We start from the raw sequence: 24,471 nt of genomic DNA, 5'->3' as shown, positions 1-24,471 counted from the left end.
TGTCGGGTCTGTCTGTCTGTCTGTCTGTCTGTCTGTCTGTCTGTCTGTCTGTCTGTTAGGGTATCAGTGTTAGGGGTGGAGGGTGAGCCAATAAGAAAGGTATCCCCAAGTCAAATTATTCAACAAGCATAGGCTTGTTTTTGTTGATGGGTTTAGAGGTTTTATAACTTCTATCTGAGGACTTGTAATTGTGAATTGAGGCTTGAGGTTCGTTGGTTGTTTTGCTTTTGTCCTTAACTTGCCCTCCTCACATTTGAGTCCGTCGAGTGTGCTCAGAAAGCTAAGGCTGCTCTCAATGGAGCCGACATCTATGCCGGCTGCTGCACCTTAAAAATCGAATATGCAAGGGTAAGTCTATATTCACCACACGCAATCACATATATAATGCTTAGCAAATAGATTTTTGTTTAAAACAGCAGAGCACTTCCTGATGATCAGCCTCAGCATGCAACAACATATCTGTTGTTTCCCCCCTTTAGCCAACTCGCTTGAACGTGATCAGAAATGACAACGAGAGCTGGGACTACACAAAGCCTTACCTGGTCCGAAGAGGTAACAATCTGCTTCTTGTTCTGTAGGCTATGGAGCACTCTCATTGTGTAGAAGCTGCTGTGTTAGGACTAAAACCTGCCATATCGGGCTGTCAGAGAGTCCATGGGCAGCCTGCAGGGCAGAGTCAGGTTCTCAGCCTGCAGGGCAGAGTCAGGTTTTCAGCCTGCAGGGCAGAGTCAGGTTTTCAGCCTGCAGGGCAGAGTCAGGTTTTCAGCCTGCAGGGCAGAGTCAGGTTTTCAGCCTGCAGGGCAGAGTCAGGTGTTCAGCCTGCAGGGCAGAGTCAGGTGTTCAGCCTGCAGGGCAGAGTCAGGTTTTCAGCCTGCAGGGCAGAGTCAGGTGTTCAGCCTGCAGGGCAGAGTCAGGTGTTCAGCCTGCAGGGCAGAGTCAGGTGTTCAGCCTGCAGGGCAGAGTCAGGTGTTCAGCCTGCAGGGCAGAGTCAGGTTTTCAGCCTGCAGGGCAGAGTCAGGTTTTCAGCCTGCAGGGCAGAGTCAGGTTTTCAGCCTGCAGGGCAGAGTCAGGTGTTCAGCCTGCAGGGCAGAGTCAGGTGTTCAGCCTGCAGGGCAGAGTCAGGTTTTCAGCCTGCAGGGCAGAGTCAGGTGTTCAGCCTGCAGGGCAGAGTCAGGTGTTCAGCCTGCAGGGCAGAGTCAGGTGTTCAGCCTGCAGGGCAGAGTCAGGTTTTCAGCCTGCAGGGCAGAGTCAGGTTTTCAGCCTGCAGGGCAGAGTCAGGTTTTCCTCCCCCTGGCACAGTAACTCAAATTTGTCCAGGCTGCAAACAGAACAGCAGGAAAGAAGCAGTAAGGATATCAAATAAGTGTGGCTCTTTCTCTCTTTTCATTCCTGCAGGCTGTAGATAAGTCAGATCTTAGCTGTTGGAGAGAGAGAGCGACAGAGAGGAGAGGGAGCGACAGAGAGAGGAGAGAGAGCGACGGAGAGAGAGAGAGAAAGACTGTTTGTCTTGAGTTTAGTCTGCATCAGCTAAAATGAAACAGATACTTGGCGATACTTCTCTATATCCTCGCTAACGTTGCTAAATGTGAGACAGAGAGATACTGAGTCAGGCTGATGTGGGCACAGTGGTTTTATCATTGTATGAGGAATGTTACAGTAGCACAGATGCTGTTTGAAAAAAGAGCAGAGATATGGCCCTGTCTATGTGAAGTCAACATTGTCACTGTAGCGCACCTATTGGAAGGTGTTTAAGGACCAGTATGGACCACAGACCTGCAGTCAACCAAGCCAACACAAGATCGACCCACTGCACGTCCTTCTCCAAGCAACACACACTCACATCCGTCTTTCACAAGCCTGCACCTGCCACCCATGGAAATAAAGAGAGAGAGAGAAAGAGGGATGGACGACAGGCTGACCCTGCACAACAACATGCATCCATCTTCACCCAAACCTCAAGAGAGAGGGAGAGAGACTACTCATTCACCCTGACCTCATGCAACCTCAACATCAACACGCCCAGGAGAACCCGCCAGTGCCACCTCTTGGCTGGAGGACTGACTGCTTTTAGACTGGACCTATTTTCTTCTCTTGCTTGCATCCTGATCTTATTCAGTCAGTGCTCTGACTGGCTAAATCCCTTTCTATCCCCTCACCAAATGACCAGCAGTAGAAATATGTATGTATTAGTGGATACAATCCCTAGTCTGGACATGGGAATATTAGAGACAGAGAGTGCATTTCTCTCTGTCTTCAAGCCTGTAGAGAAAGCCTGTAATCTGTCAAATAAGATACACACCTATGCTCTGTAATCTATTTAAATACCAAATTGACACTATCTTCTTCTATAAGCTCTACTTTATATTCTAGTATTTCTGACAATGTCAATATGTTGCAATGCCTATTTTAGCAGAGAGAAAAGTTTAGAAAACAAATGTTTAGATAATTATTGCATGCATTGTTAATGGAAGCACATTGTGTGGATGAAGAGAGTCACAGTTCCTTTTATGATTGTCTCAACTCCCTAGTAAAGTCCCATCTCTGTGAGACCTGGAGTCCCTCTATCAGAGGTCCAACTTCTCTATCTCCATCTGAAAGACCCATCTCTGTGAGACCTGGAGTCCCTCTATCAGAGGTCCAACTTCTCTATCTCCATCTAAAAGTCCCAGCTCTGTGAGACCTGGAGTCCCTCTATCAGAGGTCCAACTTCTCTATCTCCATCTGAAAGTCCCATCTCTGTGAGACCTGGAGTCCCTCTATCAGAGGTCCAACTTCTCTATCTCCATCTGAAAGACCCATCTTAGTGAGACCTGGAGTCCCTATATCAGAGGTCCAACTTCTCTATCTCCATCTGAAAGTCCCAGCTCTGTGAGACCTGGAGTCCCTCTATCAGAGGTCCAACTTCTCTATCTCCATCTGAAAGTCCCAGCTCTGTGAGACCTGGAGTCCCTCTATCAGAGGTCCAACTTCTCTATCTCCATCTGAAAGTCCCAGCTCTGTGAGACCTGGAGTCCCTCTATCAGAGGTCCAACTTCTCTATCTCCATCTGAAAGACCCATCTCAGTGAGACCTGGAGTCCCTCTATCAGAGGTCCAACTTCTCTATCTCCATCTGAAAGTCCCAGCTCTGTGAATGTCATAGCCCCTTGTCTCTTAAAGTGCATCTATATATTCAGACTAACCAGGGGACATTAGTAACCTGCTTAGGAGGTTTACTTTACGATGAACATCTCCCTTTACTGCGTGGCTAAATTAGAAAACTCAGGCAAGACGCTAACTCATTTGAAACCCCAGTGAGAGTGCGTTAGCCTCCTGCTGTGGCGTTCTCACAGCATTCTAATTTATTCCTCCAGTGTCCTCTGTGGACAGCTATTACCTCGGGACAGACTGCTTAAGTAACATGCTTACCTGAGAGGAACTGATATTTGATTCACTTTGAAGCACCTTCACACCTTTATTATACTGGGTGTTGGATTGTATATCAGCCCATTTAAGTGAGCTAATAAAACAGTGCTTAACTTGGACTGAAATAGTGTCGGTACTCATTTTGGGTACCGGTACTGTTTATTATTTAGGTGCCAGAACTCCCCAATACTTTTAATCCAATATTCTATAAGAGTTGCAGGAACTCAAGCAGTACTCAGTTCCTGTGAGCTCCTGCCCAAGTCAAGCTCTGCTGATAAGTCATAGCTCTATCAGCTAGAATGAAGTAACCCAGACCTCTACTCTATCTATCATCTGGTCTGCAGCACCTTCTCATACAGAACCCATTTCCCTGGCATTGAGGAACAGGTGTAAACATGGTGTTACATGTTAGTGCTTGATGCTCTACCAACTGCAACAACAGAGTGTCTGTTTTACATCCCAAGGGGACCAGCCAGGGAGGCTCTCTGTGACATCACGTCCCCTCTGAGATGCTTTAACCGCAGCAGGGTTCATATTGCTGTAGCCTACAGCAAAGATCTTAATTTGAGCCAGTTTGCTACAGCAAGAAAATAATCCTGCAGCAATAGCAAATGTGAAATAGTATGTGGATTATAATTAATGGCTTTTTTGTAGGGGTTGATAAATTACAAACTTCAGAAGCCTGAAATACAGTACAAGTTTTACATTTCCTGCATTGCAGGAAACTTCTCCTGCAACAGGAGAGCAAAAAGTGCCGTTCTGTTCTGGGCCAGCTGCAGATTAACTAGGTCTTTCTTTGCAGCACTGGACCATCTGACTGGACAATAATCTTGATAAGATAAAACTAGAGCCTGCAGGACTTGCTTTGTGGAGTCCTCAGACCTCTCCCCATCTTTACAACCATTGAATCTATATGTTTTGACCATGACAGTTTACAATACAAGGTAACACCAAATAATTTAGTCTCCTCAACTTGTTCAACAGCCATACCTTTCATTACCAGATTCAGCTAAGGTTGAGAACTTAGGGAATGATTTGTACCAAATACAATGCTGTTAGTCTTAGAGATGTTCAGTTTATTACTGGCCACCCATTCCAAAACAGACTGCAACTCTTTGTTAAGGGTTTCAGTGACTTCACCAGCTGTGGTTGCTGATGCGGATATAGTTTAATCATCAGTATACACGGACACACATGCTTTGTTTAATGCCTGAGGCAGGTCATTGGTAAAAATGGAAATGAGTAGAGCGCCTAGAAAGCTGCCCTGCGGTACACCACACTTTACATGTTTGACATTAGAGAAGCTTCCATTTAAGAAAACCCTCTGAGTTCTATTAGATATATGGTTCTGAATCCATGATATGGCAGAGGTTAAAAAACCATAACACGTACGTTTTCTCTGAAATCTAACAGTACAGCTCCCACAATCTTATTATCTATTTCTTTCAACCAATCATCAGTCATTTGTCTTAGTGCAATACATGTTGAGTGCCCTTCTCTATAAGCATGCTGAAAGTCTGTTGTTAATTTGTTTACAGAGAAATAGCATTGTGTTTGGTCAAACACATTTTTCCCCAACAGTTTGCTAAGAGCTGGCAGCAAGCTGATAGGTCTGCTGTTAGAACCAGTAATGGCCACTTTACCACTCTTCGGTAACGGAATGATTTTGGCTTCCCTCCAGGCCTGAGGACAAAGACTTTCCTCTAGACTCAGATTAAAGATTTGACAGAGAAGAGTGGCTTTAGAGTCAGCTACCTTCCTCAATAGCTTTCCATCTCAGTTGTCAACGCCAGGAGGTTTGTCATTATTGATCAATAACAATCATTTGTCCAACTCTTCCACACTAACTCCACACTAGCTTTTCTTTCATTCTTAGTTTTATCATGCATGAGTACGATGGCTCAGTGTTTGCTATTGACATTTTCTGCTACATTTTGCCTGCTTTGCCAATGAATAATCATTCAAATAATATTATGGTTAAACTCAAATATACTAATTGACAAAAAAACATTATTTTTGGAAGAACATTTTTAGAAACTGTATAATCTTTGTAAATTGTATCATAAATAGGAATGGTGGAGTTATGTCACACACGCAAATAACCAAAATATATGGAAATGTCTGTTCTATCCAAAATTACAACCAGCTGCAGCAAAAAAGGGAAGGCAAGTGGAAATGGGAGAAGGTAAAGAACTTGTCTGTTGGCCCTGCATTAAAGACCAAAATTACTAAACAATTGTCAGCTGCACTATATAGGTTGCAAAATAGTTGGTAGATTTTAGATGTACCGATTCCATGGCACATGGTTTATGAACTGAAACACAAAACCAGCCGGATTCAAAACATTCCATTTCAATTGTTATACAAAATTCTTACAACCAATAGAATGTTATATATATGGGGGATAAAACGATCCCAGCTCTGCAGATTTAGCTGTGAAGAGACAGAATAATTAGATAATTGGTTTTGGTACTGCCCATATATACAGTTGAAGTCGGAAGTTTACATACACTTAGGTTGGAGTCATTAAACTCGTTTTTCAACCACTCCACAAATTTCTTGTTAACAAACTATAGTTTTGGCAAGTCGGTTAGGACATCTACTTTGTGCATGACACAAGTAATTGTTTACAGACAGATTACTTCACTTATAATTCACTGTATCACAATTCCAGTGGGTCAGAAGTTTACATGCACTAAGTTGACTGTGCCTTTAAACAGCTTGGAAAATTCCAGAAAATTATGTCATGGCTTTAGAAGCTTCTGATAGGCTAATTGACATCATTTGAGTCAATTGGAGGTGTACCTATGGATGTATTTCAAGGCCTACCTTCAAACTCAGTGCCTCTGCTTGACATCATGGGAATATCAAAAGAAATCAGCCAAGACCTGAGAAAAACATTTGTAGACTTCTACAAGTCTGGTTCATCCTTGGCAGCAATTTCCAAATGCCTGAAGGTACCACGTTCATCTATACAAACAATAGTACACAAGTATAAACACCATGGGACCACGCAGCTGTCATAACACTCAGGAAGGAGACGCATTCTGTCTCCTAGAGAGGAATGTACTTAGGTGCGAAAAGTGCAAATCAATCCCAGAACAACAGCAAAGGATCGTGTGAAGATGCTGGAGGAAACAGGTACAAAACTATCTGCATCCGCAGTAAAACAAGTCCTTTTTCGACCTAACCTGAAAGGCCACTCAGCAAGGAAGAAACCACTGCTCCAGAACTGCAATAAAAAAGCCAGACTATGGTTTGCAACAGCACATGGGGACAAAGATCGTACTTTTTGGAGAAATGTCCTCTGGTCTGATGAAACAAAAATAGAACTGTTTGGCCATAATGACCATTGTTATGTTTGGAAGAAAAAGGGGGAGGCTTGCAAGCTGAAGAACCCCATACCAACCGTGAAGCACGATGGTGGCAGCATCATGTTGTGGGGGTGCTTTGCTGCAGGAGGGACTGGTGCACTTCACAAAATAGATAGTATCATGAGGAGGGAAAATTACGTGGATATATTGAAGCAACATCTCAATACATCAGTCAGGAAGTTAAAGCTTGGTCGCTAATGGGTCTTCCAAATGGACAATGACCCCAAGCATGCTTCCAAAGTTGTGGCAAAATGGCTTTTTAAAGACAACAAAGTCAAGGTATTGGAGTGGTCATCACAAAGCCCTGACCTCAATCCTATAGAACATTTGTGGGCAAAACTAAAAAAGCGTGTGCTCTGTCAGGAGGAATGGGCCAAAAGTCACCCAACTAATTGTAGAAAGCTTGTGGAAGGCTACCCGAAATGTTTGACCCAAGATAAACAATTTAAAGGCAATGCTACCAAATAATAATTGAGTGTATGGTGACATCTGACCCACTGGGAATGTGATGAAAGAAATAAAAGCTGAAATAAATCATTCTCTCTACTATTTTTTCTGACATTTCACATTCTTAAAATAAAGTGGTGATCCTAACTGACCTAAGACAGAACATTTTTACTAGGGTTAAATGTCAGGAATTGTGAGAAACTTGAGTTTAAATGTAAACTTCCGACTTCAACTGTAGCTTGTTTTTGGTTGCAGGTTCAGGAATGTTTTACTTGGAGCTAACTGCAAATAGCATTGCTGGGTGATTTGATAAGTCATAGTCAATCGATCAATAATATATTAATACTCTTAGCAAAGGTGTTTATCTTTAATTTTACAATCTGTAGAAACTATGAAAATTGAAAGGTTCAGAACATTTGTGAAACATTACAGCACAGTGGAAAAATATATGGCAGCTAGAAATTAAACTAGATGGTCTTCAGAGATGGATGGGAGGGGTTGAGGTGAGCTGAAGGCTGGGACTGGATGGTCTTCAGAGATAGATGGGAGGAGTTGAGGGGAGTTGAAGGCTGGGACTGGATGGTCTTCAGAGATAGATGGGAGGGGTTGAGGTGAGCTGAAGGCTGGGACTGGATGGTCTTCAGAGATAGATGGGAGGGGTTGAGGGGAGTTGAAGGGTAGGACTGGATGGTCTTCAGAGATAGATGGGAGGGGTTGAGGGCAGTTGAAGGCTGGGACTGGATGGTCTTCAGAGATAGATGGGAAGGGGCCATAATTTAATTTAAAGTACTCCAAAGTTTTTTTCCATCATTCTTTTATCATTGATCTTAGCTTTATAATACAGTTTCTTCTTCTTTTTGTTGATTTTAGTCACATAATTTATCAATTTGCAGTAAGTCAGCCAGTCAGATGTACAGCCAGACTTATTTGCCACTCCTTTTGCCCCCATCTCTTTCAACCATACTGTTTTACAATTCCTCATCAATCCATGGAGCCTTAACAGTTCTAACAGTCAGTTTCTTAACAGGTGCATGTTAATCAATAATAAATTAATCAAGTGCAGCATCTGGATGCTTCTTTTTAATCACATCAGACAAACAAATATTTTTAACATCATCCACGTAAGAGTCACAGCAAAATCTTAATACACTACTTCAGGCCCAGCTTTTGGAACTGTGGTTTTCCTGGATATAGCCACTATATTGTGATCACTTCATCCAATGGGTACGGATACAGCTTTAGAACAGAGTTCTACAGTATTAGTAAAAATGTGATGAATACCTGTGGATGATCTTGTTCCTGTAGTGTTGTACACACCCTGGTAGGTTGATTAATAACCTGAACCAGATTACAGGCACTGGTTTCAGTGAGAAGCTTTCTCTTGAGTGGACATCTTGATGAAAACCAGTCAATATTCAGGTTCCCAAGAAAGTAGACCTCTCTGTTTACTTCACATACACTATCAAGCATTTCACACATATTATTTAGATACTGACTGCTTGCACTTGGTGGCCTATAGCAACACCCCAAAAGAAAAGGCTTTTGATGTGCCAAGTGAACCTGCAACCACAACACTTCAATAACACTTGACATAAGATCTTCTCTAAGCATTACAGGGATATGGCTCTGAATATATACAACAACATCTGCCCCAAAAGCATTTATGTCTCTTCTATAGATGTTATATCATTGTACTGATACTGCTGTATCATCAAATGAATTATCTGAGTCTCAGAAATGGCAAATATATGAAGGTTATCTGATGTTAGCAAGTTATTGATTTCATTAACCTTATTTCTAAGGCTATATATATTAACATGGGCCATTTTCAGCCCCTTCCTGGGTAGTGTATCAGAGAGAGAGACATGATATGTAAAAGAGCAAACAAAGCAAGAGAAAAAAATATACATTCAGCAATCCATGAATCAATTTGTGTGTGTGTGTGTGTGTGTGTGTGTGTGTGTGTGTGTGTGTGTGTGTGTGTGTGTGTGTGTGTGTGTGTGTGTGTGTGTGTGTGTGTGTGTGTGTGTGTGTGTGTGTGTGTGTGTGTGTGTGTGTGTGTGTGTGTGTGTGCTGCAGGGTTGAAGCTATGAACCCACAGGCTTTCATCCCTTCCAGGCTTCTGGGTGAGAAGGTGGACAATGAGCCTGTCATAGCAGATGTAAGCAATGTCCCCACGCGCTCTGGTAGCTTTCATGGCTGGGATGCGTTATTTCCTTTTCTGGCGCACAGCTTCAGGATAGTCTTCGTTGAGGAAGATTTACCTTCAACCTCAGGAACTTTACCACTATCGGCCTAAGCCTGTTACCTGGGCCGGGTGATGAGTTTTCCAAGTCCTGTGGGCATGCTCCACCTCAATCTTCCTGTGGTCCATCTTCAGTTTCTCCGAGATCATTTCCCTCACTTTGTCTTCAGATTCCATCCAGGTCTCATGTGGAGATTCTGCAATTCCATCCACAACCATGTTGTTCCGCCTTGATTGTCCCTCGTCTGATTTCTCAGTCATTGTTATCATGGATTCACACACAGATCTGATGTCCTCTCTCAATGACTTACAGATTACTGTCATCTTGCCATTCTCCTGTTTCAACTCATCGGGCTGACCCTGGGAGAACTGCAAACTGTCCTTCAGGATCTGGACCTCTCTGGTCAGGTCGTCCATTCTTGTATTAATCAACCAGTATTCGGACAAAACACTTGAAGCTATTTTCTTGTTGTTGTAACAACTGCTTGTGGAACTATTTTTGTTTGTTTAAAAGATCCTTCACCTGTGATAGAGACTCTACTGTCATCAACGGTGCTCCCGCCGGCTTTGGTCTTTGTTATGATACCAATGTGGCGGCAGGTAGCCTAGTGGTTCGAGCAGGTAGCCTAGTGGTTCGAGCAGGTAGCCTAGTGGTTCGAGCAGGTAGCCTAGTGGTTCGAGCAGGTGGCCTAGTGGTTCGAGCAGGTAGCCTAGTGGTTCGAGCAGGTAGCCTAGTGGTTCGAGCAGGTAGCCTAGTGGTTCGAGCAGGTAGCCTAGTGGTTCGAGCAGGTAGCCTAGTGGTTCGAGCAGGTAGCCTAATGGTTCGAGCAGGTAGCCTAGTGGTTCGAGCAGGTAGCCTAGTGGTTCGAGCAGGTAGCCTAGTGGTTCGAGCAGGTAGCCTAGTGGTTCGAGCAGGTAGCCTAGTGGTTTGAGCAGGTAGCCTAGTGGTTCGAGCAGGTAGCCTAGTGGTTCGAGCAGGTAGCCTAGTGGTTCGAGCAGGTGGCCTAGTGGTTCGAGCAGGTGGCCTAGTGGTTCGAGCAGGTAGCCTAGTGGTTTGAGCAGGTAGCCTAGTGGTTCGAGCAGGTAGCCTAGTGGTTCGAGCAGGTAGCCTAGTGGTTCGAGCAGGTAGCCTAGTGGTTCGAGCAGGTAGCCTAGTGGTTCGAGCAGGTAGCCTAGTGGTTCGAGCCTAGCCTAGTGGTTCGAGCAGGTAGCCTAGTGGTTCGAGCAGGTAGCCTAGTGGTTCGAGCAGGTGGCCTAGTGGTTCGAGCAGGTAGCCTAGTGGTTTGAGCAGGTAGCCTAGTGGTTCGAGCAGGTGGCCTAGTGGTTCGAGCAGGTGGCCTAGTGGTTCGAGCAGGTAGCCTAGTGGTTCGAGCAGGTGGCCTAGTGGTTCGAGCAGGTGGCCTAGTGGTTCGAGCAGGTGGCCTAGTTGTTCGAGCAGGTAGCCTAGTGGTTCGAGCAGGTAGCCTAGTGGTTCGAGCAGGTAGCCTAGTGGTTCGAGCAGGTAGCCTAATCGTTCTTCCCTGGAACAAGGCAGTTAACCCACTGTTCCTAGACCATCATTGAAAATAATAATTTGTTCTTAACTGACTTGCCTAGTTAAATAAATAAAATGTAGGTTACGCTGTTACTCCTCGCATTTCCAGACAGGGCAGGTCACAGGGAAGATTGAAAAGAGGGATCTAGACAGCCACAAACCTGGGACAATCCGTGGTCTCTGCCAGAATGGCTATCTGCATCGCTGGCTGTGTTTATACTCTCAAGAAAACACCTCTAGCTTGATAGGCAGCCAGCTATCATTTAGGCTAGCTGCTACACCAAGCAGCTCCTCAGACCCGGCCTTGGTTGGCAGGATCCCTGGACAGATAGTAGCAGACCCATCAACTGATGCCAACCGTGTCGCGGGACCCAAACTCAAAAGGTAGCTAGCTAGTAACCAAACTTTCAAAACTTTCCAAAACAACAGCAAACCGAGCTCCCCCTCGTTCCGCGGTCCGTGTTGTGCGGTGCGTTCAAGACAACTGGAGGCTAGAGGATGGGCAGCTGCTCAGTGTAAAGCTGAGCGTACAGCAGGGGTCTGCAGTCTCTCCGTGGGAGTTCTTAATGATGGATAGTTTTCCCTTCTACCAAGAGGACGAGGAGAGTAGAGGAAATAGGGGGATTTGAGGGTATTTGAGGGTATTCGTGACTTGATTGTTGAGGGAGCGGTCGTAGCTTGAGATGGGAGGGGCCGTAGGGTGAGATGGGGGGGGGGGGGGGGTTAGGTGACTTATGCTTGCACAGCAGATAAAACAATGAACCTTGCTGCACATCCCTAATTTGTGACTGAAGGTCACTGTCTGTTTGTTGAGCTTTCTCTCTCTCAATAATCCGGTACTGGTACCCCTGTATATAGGCTCGTTATTTTTGTGTCATTTTCTTGTGTTACTTTTTGATTCGTTTTTTTGCTTTATTTATTACTTCCCATTGGGTGGTGCACAATTGTCCCAGCATCGTCCGGTTAGGGGAGGGTTTGGCCAGGGTAGGCCGTCATTTTAAAATAAGAATTTGTTCTTAACTGACGTGCCAAGTTAAATAAAGGTTAAAAAGATAATGATACTTTAGTTTATTTAGTAAATATTTTCTTAACTCTATTTCTTGAACTGCATTGTTGGATAAGGGCTTGTAAGTAAGCATTTCACGGTAAGGTCTACCTACACCTGTTGCATGTGGCACGTAACAAATAACATTTGATTTGAATATTTGATTTGAACTATTATTTGGCATGTTGAGGGCTCCTTTGGGGCTGTTCTTGTGGGAGATGGGACTGCAGCTGCTCTTTGTCCATCCTGTGCCTCCATGTCTCACTGTGATTCTGTGGCAGATGTGAACTGACTGTATGATGATGTAACACAGGTTGATGTTGTGCACTTGTGCTGAAAGAGACAACCTGTGCCAATAAAGCCAAGACCTCAGTGAGAGGGTTGCTGACTGTTCACGCTAGTGATGTAATTCAGGTACTGTTCCTCCACCAATCTTTGTATTACAAATGTAACAATGTTTTCCCCCTATTTAAAATGTGATATTTTATGTTGTTTCTTTCTATTCTTGTGTTTTCTCTCTACTGTTCCTTGTCTATAGGTTGTGAAGGATTTAAATTGTTGTTGTTTTTAAAGTGAATTGCAGTTGGGGTTAACAGTAGGACTTTTTAAAACATGTATTGGCGTCTTCTTCTCTCTGTGTGTATTAGTACAACATAGTACTACTATTTAAAGTGCTACTACTATGGTAAAGGTACAACTGTGGATGCATTATAGTCCTAATGCAAATTATTACCAGGAGCATGCTCTAATAGAGCGGCAGGTGTTGAGCCAGTAACTGAAAGGTTGCTTGTTTGAATACTGGAGTCGACAAGGTGAAAAATCTGTTGCTGTGCCCTTGAGCAAGGCACTTAACCCTAATTGCTCTAGGGATGCTGTACAATGATGACCCCACTCTTTGTGGGTGTCTCAGGGGGAGTTGGGATATGCAAGAAGCACATTTCCATTACACACTTGTGTTAACAGGACAAATATAAACACCTCCAAAAAGTATTATGTGTGTTAATCAATAGCATTTTTTCCGTATGTAGCTTTGACTTCATTATTGTGCCCTGTTGTGCCCTATGCCTGCAATGTTACTATGTGAACATGTAATGTAAAGTAAGATGTCAACAGAGAGTGGGTTTCCCCAGTTGGTGTACTCATACTCACCTGTAATGTCACAGGGTTTCTGTCGCCTCTAATTATTCTGCTTCTTTACTTCCAATGACCTTTCTATCAGTGTGTCTATGTGAATAGCACCTATTTCAATTTGTAGCCCAGAGCCATTTACCTCATACTCTCTCCCTATGTTGTGAATGTGTTGATGTTTCAGAGCGTGGGAAGGGCAGGCAGGCCATACTGGGGGAGCACCCGTCCTCTTACGGAGACAATGGATACGGTAAGATCCCGCCTCTCAGCTCCAAAACACTACTATATTACTTAGTGTATCGGCTTCCTCCATCTCTAGACACAGACTGCTACATTATCCACTCTATCCACACAGACTGCTACATTATCCACTCTATCCACACAGACTGCTACATTATCCACTCTATCCACACAGACTGCTACATTATCCACTCTATCCACACAGACTGCTACATTATCCACTCTATCCACACAGACTGCTACATTATCCACTCTATCCACACAGACCGCTACATTATCCACTCTATCCACACAGACTGATACATTATCCACTCTATCCACACAGACTGATACATTATCCACTCTATCCACACAGACTTCTACATTATCCACTCTATCCACACAGACTGCTACATTATCCACTCTATCCACACAGACTTCTACATTATCCACTCTATCCACACAGACTGCTACATTATCCACTCTATCCACACAGACTGATACATTATCCACTCTATCCACACAGACTGCTACATTATCCACTCTATCCACACAGACTTCTACATTATCCACTCTATCCACACAGACTGCTACATTATCCACTCTATCCACACAGATTGCTACATTATCCACTCAATCCATACAGACTGCTACATTATCCACTCTATCCACACATACTGCTAAATGATCCACTCTATCCACACAGACTGCTACATTATCCACTCTATCCACACAACTGCTACATTATCCACTCTATCCACACAGACTGCTACATTATCCACCCCATCCACACTCCCCATTCCTCAGGTGAAACCCTACCCAACCACCTCTATGCCTCGGATGGTATAGATTCCCAACCTTATCTGAAGGTGAGAGGAGTAGAGAGTAGAGACCTCCCACCCTGCTTTGTCTCCAGAGGCTACCCATATGTAACCCACCTCCAGACTACTTTTACCATCAGGGTTGTGTTTAGTAGGATCAAACAGGATACGAAAGTAGTAGCTGGCCTCCTCCATTTCAAAATGTTTTATCCCGTTTCATGCCTAAATCAAATCAAATGTATTTATATAGCCCTTCTTACATCAGCTGATATCTCAAAGTGCTGTACAGAAACCCAGCCTAAAACCCCAACAGCAAGCAATGCAGGTGTAGAAGCACCTTCTGAACACAACTCAGCTGGAAGTGAAAGTTGTAACCCCTCCTCCTTTCCCCTTGGGTTTTGTATTCCAGGGTCACACTGCCCCCTGCTGCCTCTCCCAGGGAACAGCAGGTACAAGCTGAGCTCCCACGACATCCCAGAGGTAGTGGCTTACCCCCTGCCCCAAAGCTCCTCCTACAACAACCACGGCTCTAGCTCTGTCGCCATGGTGAGCGGCCTGCACCCCACCAAGATGAACTGCACCCGCATCTTCAACCTTTTCTGTCTCTATGGCAACATCGAAAAGGTCAGCAGCAGAGATCCACCTTAGGAGGGACTTGAGGGCATCCATGTGTGTGTTTGTGATAGTTTGAGTGTGAATGAACATTTCTTTGATGAATTCATTTTTTGTTGTTGTCAGTGTGTGTTATTCTGTTTGAAGTATTTCTGTTTGAAGTAGGTGTGCTAAAGCAGTAGTTCTCAAATCTCTCCTGGGGACCCACAACTGTTCCATGGATGTAATCTATTCCAGAGCACATCTGATTCATGGCGCCGGAGAAGATGGCTGATGTTTTATGTGCTCCTAACCAACTGTGTTTTCTTTTTCTCATTTTTTTTCTTTGTTTGTAACTTATTTTTTTAAACTTACATAATGTTGCTATGACCGAAAATAACTTCTGGACATCAGAACAGCGATAACTCACCATGAACTGGCAAAAGCTTTTTTTTCCTTTAACAAGTCCTCGTCGGTGTGAAAGACATACTGCTTTCCCGGGAACAGGCCCAAATCCCCATAATTTGCGTGAGAATTCGTAGGCGATGGAATGAACCCCCACTGCCTTCCGTTCTACTAGCTGACATGCAATCACTGGAAGAAAAAAAACAACGACCTATGAGGAAGATTAAACTACCAACGGGACATTTAAAAACGAATATCTTATGCTTCACTGAGTCGTGGCTGAACAACGACATTATCAACATACAGCTGGCTATACGCTGTATCGGCAGGATAGAACAGCTGCGTCTGGTAAGACAAGGGGGGCGGACTATGTATATTTGTAAACAAATTCTAAGAAAGTCTCAAGGTTTTGCTTGCCTGAGGTAGAGTATCTCATGATAAGCTGTAGACCACACAATCTACCTAGAGAGTTTTCATCTGTATTTTTTGTAGCTGTCTACGTACCACCGCAGACCAATGCTGACACTAAGACCGCGCTCATTGAGCTGTATTCCTCCATTAGCAAACAGGAAAACGCTCATCCAGAGGCGGCGCTCCTAGTGGCCGGGACATTAATGCAGGGAAACTTAAATCCGCTTTACAAAATTTCTATCGGCATGTTAAATGTGTAACCAGAGGGGAAAAAAACTTGAGACCACCTTTACTCCACACACAGACGTGTACAAACCTCTCCCTTGCCCTCCATTTGGCAAATCTGACCATAATTCTATCCTCCTTATTCCTGCTTACAGGCAAAAATTAAAGCAGGAAGCACCAGTGACTCGGTCAATAAAAAAATGGTAAGATGTAGCAGATGCTAAGCTACAGGACTGTTTTGCTATCACAGACTGGAACATGTTCCGGGATTCTTCTGATGACATTGAGGAGTACACAAAATCAGTCACTGGCTTCATCAATAAGTGCATCGATGATGTCGTCCCCACAGTGACCAAACGTACATACCCCAACCAGAAGCCATGGATTACAGGCATCATCCGCACTGAGCTAAAGGCTAGAGCTGCCTCTTTCAAGGAGCAGGACTCTAACCCGGAAGCTTATAAGAAATCCCACTATGCCCTCTGATGAACCATCAAACAGGCAAAGTGTCAATACAGGACTAAGATTGAATTGTACTACACCAACTCCGACGCTTGTCAGGTGTGGCAGGGCTTACAAACCATTACAGACTACAAAGGGAAGCACAGCCGAGAGCTGCCCAGCGACATGAGCCTACTAGACGAGCTAAACTACTTTGATGCTCACTTTGAGGCAAACAACACTGAAACATGCATGAGAGCACCAGCTGTTCTGGAGGACTGTGTGATCACGCTATCCGCAGCCCGATGTGAATAAGACCTTTAAACAGGACAACATTCACAAGGCTGCAGGGCTATACGGATTATCAGGATGTGTACTACGAGCATGTACTGACCAACTGGAAAGTGTCTTCACTGACATTTTCAACCTCTCCCTGTCCGAGTCTGTAATGTTTTAAGCAGACCACCATAGTCTCTGTGCCCAAGAACACTAAGGTAACCTGCCTAAATGACTACCGACCCGTAGCACTCACGTATGGAGTCATGAAGTGCTTTGAAAGGCTGATCATGGTTCACATTAACACCATTATCCCAGAAACCACTCCAATTTGCGTACCGCCTTAACAAATCCACAGATGATACAATCTCTATTGCACTCCACACTGCCCTTTCCCACCTGGACAAAAGGAAAACCTACGTGAGAATGCTATTCATTGACCACAGCTCAGCATTCAACACCATAGTGCCCACAGAGCTCATCACTAAGCTAAGGACCCTGGGACTAAACACCTCCTTCTGCAACTGGATCCTGGACTTCCTGACGGGCCGCCCCCAGGTGGTAAGGGTAGGTAACAACACATCCGCCACACTGATCCACAACACAGGGTACCCTCAGGGGTGCGTACTCAGTCCCCTCCTGTACTCCCTGTTCACTCATGACTGCACGGCCAGGCATGACTCCAACACCATCATTAAGTTTGCTGATGACACAACAAGAGTAGGCCTGGTCACCGACAACGACGAGACAGCCTATAGGGAGGAGGTCAGAGACAACAACCTCTCCCTCAACGTGATCAAGACAAAGGAGATGATTTTGGACTACAGGAAAAGGAGGACCGAGCACGCTCCCATTCTCATCAACGGGGCTGTAGTGGAGCAGGTTGAGAACTTCAAGTTCCTTGGTGTCCACATCACCAACAAACTATAATGGTCCAAAAACACCAAGACAGTCGTGAAGAGGGCACGGCAAAGCCTGATCCCCCCCTCAGGAGACTGAAAAGATTTGGCATGGGTCCCCAGATCCTCAAAAGGTTCTACAGCTGCACCATCGAGAGCATCACTGCCTGGTATGGCAACTGCTCGGCCTCCGACCGTAAGGCACTACAGAGGGTAGTGCGTACGGCCCAGTACATCACTGGTGCCAAGCTGCCTGCCATCCAGGACCTCTACACCAGGCGGTGTCAGAGGAAGGCCCTAAAATAGTCAAATACTCCAGCCATCCTCGTCATAGACTGCTCTCTCTGCCTCACGGCGAGCGGTACCGGACCGCCAAGTCTATGTCCAAGGGGCTTCTAAACAGCTTCTACCCCCAAGCCATAAGACTGCTGAACATCGAATCAAATGGCTACCCAGACTATTTCCATTGCCTCCCCAACCCCTCTTTTACGCTGCTGCTACTCTCTGTTATTATCTATGCATAGTCACTTTAATAACTCTTTAATAACGCATGTAGCCCAGTGGTTAGAAGGTTGGGCCAGTAACTGAAAGGTTGCTAGATTGAATCCCTGAGCTGACAAGGTACAAATCTGTTGTTCTGCCCCTGAACAAAGCAGTGAACACACTTTTCCAAGGCCGTCGTTGTAAATAAGAATTTGTTCTTAAATGACATGCCTAGTTAAATAAAGGTTAAATTAAATAAATAAATAAACCTACATGTACATATTACCTCGACTAACCGGTGTAGTCTCGCTATTGTTATTTTACTGCTGCTGTTACTTACTTACTTGTTCCTTTTATTTATTTTATTTCTTATCTTATTAGTATTTTTTAAACTGCATTGTTGGTTAGGGGCTTGTAAGTAAGCATTTCACTGTTGTATTCAGCGCATGTGACTAATAAAATTTGATTTGATTCAAATTGTCAACTAATTATCAAGCCCTTGACTAAGTCAATCAGGTTAGCTAGTTCAGGGTGAAACAAAATTGTGAAATGTCTGGCTGGCCCCGAGGAGAGGTTTGAGAACCACTGTGCTAATGGTGTATGTCGCTATATAGTATTTGAGGCTTGCTATGCACATCATGTGTCTAAATCTGTGTGTGTGACAGGTGAAGTTCATGAAGAGTGTCCCGGGCACTGCCCTAGTAGAGATGGGGGATGAGTATGCAGTGGACAGGGCCATCACTCACCTCAACAGCATCAAGGTGTTTGGCAAGAGGCTTAATGTCTGGTGAGTGTCCTTGTTAGCATGTTAGAGGATATCTTAACACCTGCAGTATTCAACCACGGAATTAATGTTATTATCTAGTATCTTTTTACTCATTCTTTGTATTCCATTCCCTTTCTCTCTCTCTGTCTCTCTGTCTGTCTGTCTGTCTCTCTCTCTCTCTCTCTCTCTCTCTCTCTCTCTCTCTCTCTCTCTCTCTCTCTCTCTCTCTCTCTCTCTCTCTCTCTCTCTCTCTCTCTCTCTCTCTCTCTCTCTCTCTCTCTCTCTCTCTCTCTCTCTCTCTCTCTCTCTCTCCAGTGTGTCCAAGCAGCATGCGGTCATACCCAGTCAGGTGTTTGAACTGGAGGACGGCAGCAGCAGCTATAAGGACTTTGCCATGACCAGGAACAACCGCTTCACCAGCCAAGGCCAGGCCTCCAAGAACATCATCCAGCCACCCTCCTGTGTGTTGCACTACTACAACGTTCCTCCCTGCATCTCAGAGGACCAGCTACTGAGGGTAGGGCTGTAATGATGTCAATGGTAGCGATAGGATGTGAGCAGAAGCCTGAGGGTTTGTGGGTCAAGTCTAGGGGACGGGATATAGGTAAGGTTTATGGTTAACTCCCATCCTGTAAGCTGCACTACTGCAACGTCCCATCTGAAAGTACCAGCTGCTGAGGTTATGGCTGGAATGACAGGGTTTCTGGGGAATAGAGAAGGGTTTCTGAAGTCTGTATGGGGTAGGGTTTAGCGTTGACTCTCATCCTGTGAGCTGCACTATTACAAGCCCCTCCCCCTACATTTCAGAGGGCCAGCTGGATCTTGGAAGGAGGGTGGATATCTGATGTTTGGTTGATAGGAGGCCTAAGAGATTAAACTCTTTTGCTGAACAATTACTTCCATAGAAGAAGCGGACCACTGATGTATCTACCAGTCATTCACTGTCAATGATCTCTGTAGTTTGACCGTTACTAAAGAGCGCCATCTTGTGGATGTGGTTAGAAAAACATGAGCATTGTCTCAGCTGCCCTTGTTGACTGTTGTTTGATTTCTTACAGCTATGCTCAGAGCATGATGTGCCGGGTTTCACCAAGTTCAAGATGTTTGATGCAAAGCGTAAGTTTATCATTTTGTTCACTTTTTTTTATTTTGTTAGGCTGTTGAAGGAGTTAGCTGTACTGCCATACTTAAGTTGTCCTACTGTCCTTTCTTGTCATCAGCCTCCTCCAAAACTATCTCTGGGTTGTTAGAGTTTGACTCCAAGACACACGCGGTTGAGGTCTTGACCGTCCTAAACCACTACCAGATCAGAATACCAAGTAAGTGACCAGATGGCCTTGCTTTCCTCAACAGTAACACTCTAGCACCAAACACTCCACCTTTAGTAGTCACTCTCAGCGGGATAACTGATTTTGTCACATAGTCAGAGAAATGCCCAGAGAAATTGGATTCAGAACAAATTTACATGAAGACTAAATCCTATCTTACATTCAATCTACCCCTTTCCCTTTACTGCACTGGCCCTTTACTGCACTGGCCCTTTACTTCACTGGCCCTTTACTGCACTGGCCCTTTACTGCACTGGCCCTGTACTTCACTGGCCCTTTACTGCACTGGCCCTTTACTGCACTGGCCCTTTACTGCACTGGCCCTTTACTGCACTGGCCCTTTACTGCACTGGCCCTTTACTGCACTGGCCCTTTACTGCACTGGCCCTGTACTGCACTGGCCCTTTACTTCACTGGCCCTTTACTGCACTGGCCCTTTACTGCACTGGCCCTTTACTGCACTGGCCCTTTACTTCACTGGCCCTTTACTGCACTGGCCCTTTACTTCACTGGCCCTTTACTGCACTGGCCCTTTACTGCACTGGCCCTTTACTTCACTGGCCCTTTACTGCACTGGCCCTTTACTGCACTGGCCCTTTACTGCACTGGCCCTTTACTTCACTGGCCCTTTACTGCACTGGCCCTTTACTGCACTGGCCCTTTACTTCACTGGCCCTTTACTGCACTGGCCCTTTACTGCACTGGCCCTTTACTGCACTGGCCCTTTACTGCACTGGCCCTGTACTTCACTGGCCCTTTACTGCACTGGCCCTTTACTGCACTGGCCCTTTACTGCACTGGCCCTTTACTGCACTGGCCCTTTACTGCACTGGCCCTGTACTGCACTGGCCCTTTACTTCACTGGCCCTTTACTGCACTGGCCCTTTACTGCACTGGCCCTTTACTGCACTGGCCCTTTACTGCACTGGCCCTTTACTTCACTGGCCTTTTACTGCACTGGCCCTTTACTTCACTGGCCCTTTACTGCACTGGCCCTTTACTGCACTGGCCCTTTACTTCACTGGCCCTTTACTGCACTGGCCCTTTACTGCACTGGCCCTTTACTGCACTGGCCCTTTACTGCACTGGCCCTTTACTGCACTGGCCCTTTACTTCACTGGCCCTTTACTGCACTGGCCCTTTACTGCACTGGCCCTTTACTGCACTGGCCCTTTACTGCACTGGCCCTTTACTGCACTGGCCCTTTACTGCACTGGCCCTTTACTTCACTGGCCCTTTACTACACTGGCCCTTTACTGCACTGGCCCTTTACTGGACTGGACCTTTACTGCACTGGCCCTTTACTGCACTGGCCCTTTACTGCACTGGCCCTTTACTTCACTGGCCCTTTACTTCACTGGCCCTTTACTGCACTGGCCCTTTACTGCACTGGCCCTTTACTGCACTGGCCCTTTACTTCACTGGCCCTTTACTGCACTGGCCCTTTACTGCACTGGCCCTTTACTTCACTGGCCCTTTACTGCACTGGCCCTTTACTGCACTGGCCCTTTACTGCACTGGCCCTTTACTTCACTGGCCCTTTACTGCACTGGCCCTTTACTTCACTGGCCCTTTATTTTACCTTTATTTAACTAGGCAAGTCAGTTAAGAACAAATTCTTATTTTCAGGAACAGTGGGTTAACTGCCTGTTCAGGGGCAGAACGACAGATTTTGTACCTTGTCAGCTCGGGGATTTGAACTTGCAACCTTCCGGTTACTAGTCCAACGCTCTAGAGAAGGGTTTCTGAGGTCTGTATGGGGTAGGGTTTAGCGTTGACTCTCATCCTGTGAGCTGCACTATTACAAGCCCCTCCCCCTACATTTCAGAGGGCCAGCTACCCTGCCGCCCCTTTACTGCACTGGCCCTTTACCACACTGGCCTAGCCTGTCTTATTGCCCCACTATTATTCCTGAGTGAAATAGCATGGGGGACATGTTATAAAATCCAAGGGGAGAATGCTGTCAATGCTATCTGTTCTAGAAGCAGGTGGTTGGTTTTTTGTTGGGGGGGGCACACTAGGACCGGAGTCTGTGCACCATCTGCTGCACACCTTTCTCTCTTCTCAGACCAGACTTAACGCTGCTGTGTTCAGAATTCTCCCTGCCGATGCCCCCAACAGGATGAACATGTGTGTGGGCATGCCATGTGAGCATGTGTGTTTGTTTATGTGTAGGAATATGTGTGAGTGTGTGTATAGTAGGTGTTTAACCCAGTGTGTCTGACCTTTTCCAGATGGCTCTAACCCCTACACCCTGAAGCTGTGCTTCTCCACGTCCTCTCACCTCTGAGGAACTCAGGACCGGGCACCAGCAGGACTGACCAGAGCCCAGTAGGAGATGGAGAGAGAGAAAGGATGGGGCTGGGAGGGACAGAGTGCTGAGCTAACAAGACACTGAGACTCACTGTCTCCCGTTGAAGTGGAGAAGACTACTGAAACACACAAGTGTGAAACACTGGAAAATTGCTGAAGAGGTTTTCTCTTGTACCTCTTATTTTCTAGTATTTTCTGTTCTGTTAGTTTTTAAGTTGTCTCTATATAGAGAGAGCCAATTAGAACTAAGAACAGAGAGACGACACCCTCTCTTCCCAGCGTCCATTGGGGCTGAGCATGGTACTGTAATGTAACAGATGACCCCTGAAAAGACTTGTTGTGGACAGAATGTGATTACTTGCCAATTTTTGCATTGTGTAAGAAGACTGAATAGAGGACGTCCAATATGCATCCATGCTGGTAAAGACTATCCAAAATGGTCGCCATATTTATGGTTTGACAGTGCTGCATTTATGCTCACCTTATTTAGCTGAGCAGCAGAAACTCAGTCGGTACTTCAGTGGAACAATGTGTCAATATGAATTAAAAATCGCACTGTAACATGTAAATGTGTATATAATTGAAATGAAAGCTCTGCTATAGAGGGTTGGGACAGGGGAGCGGGTGATATTATTCATCTTATTTGAGGTCATTGTGTCAGCAGGTGTTTTGATTTGGAGTGGACCGTTTAATGATGCATTTTAGACACTGTGTTTGTACGATGTTTACACATGAAGAGCCCATGGTCTGTGTAGTATGTCAGTGTTTTGGGGCACACTGTTTGAATGTTAGTACTGGGTTCAGTGTAGTATCATGGCTCGCCTGCACTGGTTCAGTGTCAGTAGTTTTGTACATTCAGACTGTTTTAGTGTTCAGTGACACGCCAATGTCTTATGGTCACAAAATGGCTGTATCCAGAATCATTATACATCACCCCTAGCTCTTTGCCTCATTAATTAGCAAATATTTTGATATTAATTTGTATATTTAAAACATTTATGGACATTTTCAGATGTCCTAATCCCTCAAATACCTAAGGTTATTTGGGAACAGCCCTGTCAAAGAGTGTAACAAATAATATGACTACAAATTCTTAGCACAACAAACTTGGAATTCCATTTGACTTGCAAAATAAGGAAATTACATGTTAAAGCCTAATTCCATTGGTCTACTCTGTATGTACTATTGTACAACATGAGCAATTACATACAGTACAAACCTTAAGGTGTTAATCAACCTTTCTGCAAGTAGCAAATTGCTATTGTATCTACTGCAGGGGAGGCTTTTCCAGGCACAGTATCAGGTTTGATTGGTTCTGGATGCATCCTGAGAACGTGACATTCATTAAGCATTCAACAGTCTACAGATCCTCTTACATTTTATTATTCCAGAATTGTTCCACATTCCGACTTCCATTTCAAAAGCCTGGAGTTACCATAAACAGCAGTCTTGTGCTTAAGTTTCATGTTATCATCAAATGTAAGACACTACACGCATGTTCAGGTGGGTAGATCCCATGACTTCCATGTCTGACTGGTCATTAAATGGCGTTGTATCTATGGCTTTGTGGTGGATTTTATCGAGTATTGAGATCTGTGCCAGTGTTAGTCACTGGAGTGACACCAGAATAGAATCCTCATGCACACTACTGATTGTGCATTCTCCTGCCCTATGAACTTTGAGAACACACGACAATGAATTCCCTTAAACAAACTTCAGAGGATCCCTCTGCACACAAATGTATCTCTGAGGGTATAACTTGTTCAAATAGAACACTGCAGCCTTTGCTTTCCAGAGTCCCTATTGTCAATAAAGGTAGCTTCCCACAGCTAAAGTTTACTTTTCATGACTTGACAAGAAGGCACTTTACATTGTAATGGGAGAGCTGGTTGGGAGGATATGAGAAAGGACAGGCGAGGATGAAACTGAGACACACACAGTAACATTATTAGTGATAGTTATTTTCCCTGTGCTCAGCTAGTGACATGTACTTGAATAACAAACATGACTTGCTCTTTCAACTCTTAACACTAAGAAAAACACAAACTTATACAAACCCATGTGGGCACACACTGACAAACACCTCTCTCTCCTATCTCTCTCTTTTTCACACTCC

General features: G+C 44.9%; 1 protein-coding gene across 1 annotated transcript in view; it reads left to right on the top strand.

Moving 5' to 3' along the window:
- LOC118369837 (heterogeneous nuclear ribonucleoprotein L-like) overlaps positions 1–23,914 on the top strand; it is a 71,377-nt gene extending 47,463 nt beyond the window's left edge. The window contains exons 5-13 of the mRNA XM_052498691.1: positions 254–348; positions 480–551; positions 13,352–13,427; positions 14,627–14,841; positions 18,614–18,735; positions 19,030–19,231; positions 19,773–19,830; positions 19,935–20,033; positions 22,277–23,914. Of these exons, the coding sequence (XP_052354651.1) occupies positions 254–348; positions 480–551; positions 13,352–13,427; positions 14,627–14,841; positions 18,614–18,735; positions 19,030–19,231; positions 19,773–19,830; positions 19,935–20,033; positions 22,277–22,332 (995 nt within the window). The 3' untranslated portion in view covers positions 22,333–23,914. The remainder of the gene's footprint in view (positions 1–253; positions 349–479; positions 552–13,351; positions 13,428–14,626; positions 14,842–18,613; positions 18,736–19,029; positions 19,232–19,772; positions 19,831–19,934; positions 20,034–22,276) is intronic.
- Positions 23,915–24,471: the final 557 nt, after the last annotated feature.

This window comes from Oncorhynchus keta, chromosome 36 (genome assembly GCF_023373465.1).
Source record: "Oncorhynchus keta strain PuntledgeMale-10-30-2019 chromosome 36, Oket_V2, whole genome shotgun sequence".
In the NCBI taxonomy this organism is placed as follows: Eukaryota; Metazoa; Chordata; class Actinopteri; order Salmoniformes; family Salmonidae; genus Oncorhynchus; species Oncorhynchus keta.
Note: the sequence above shows the minus strand (reverse complement) of the source record. Positions and strands in the feature narration are given on the sequence as shown.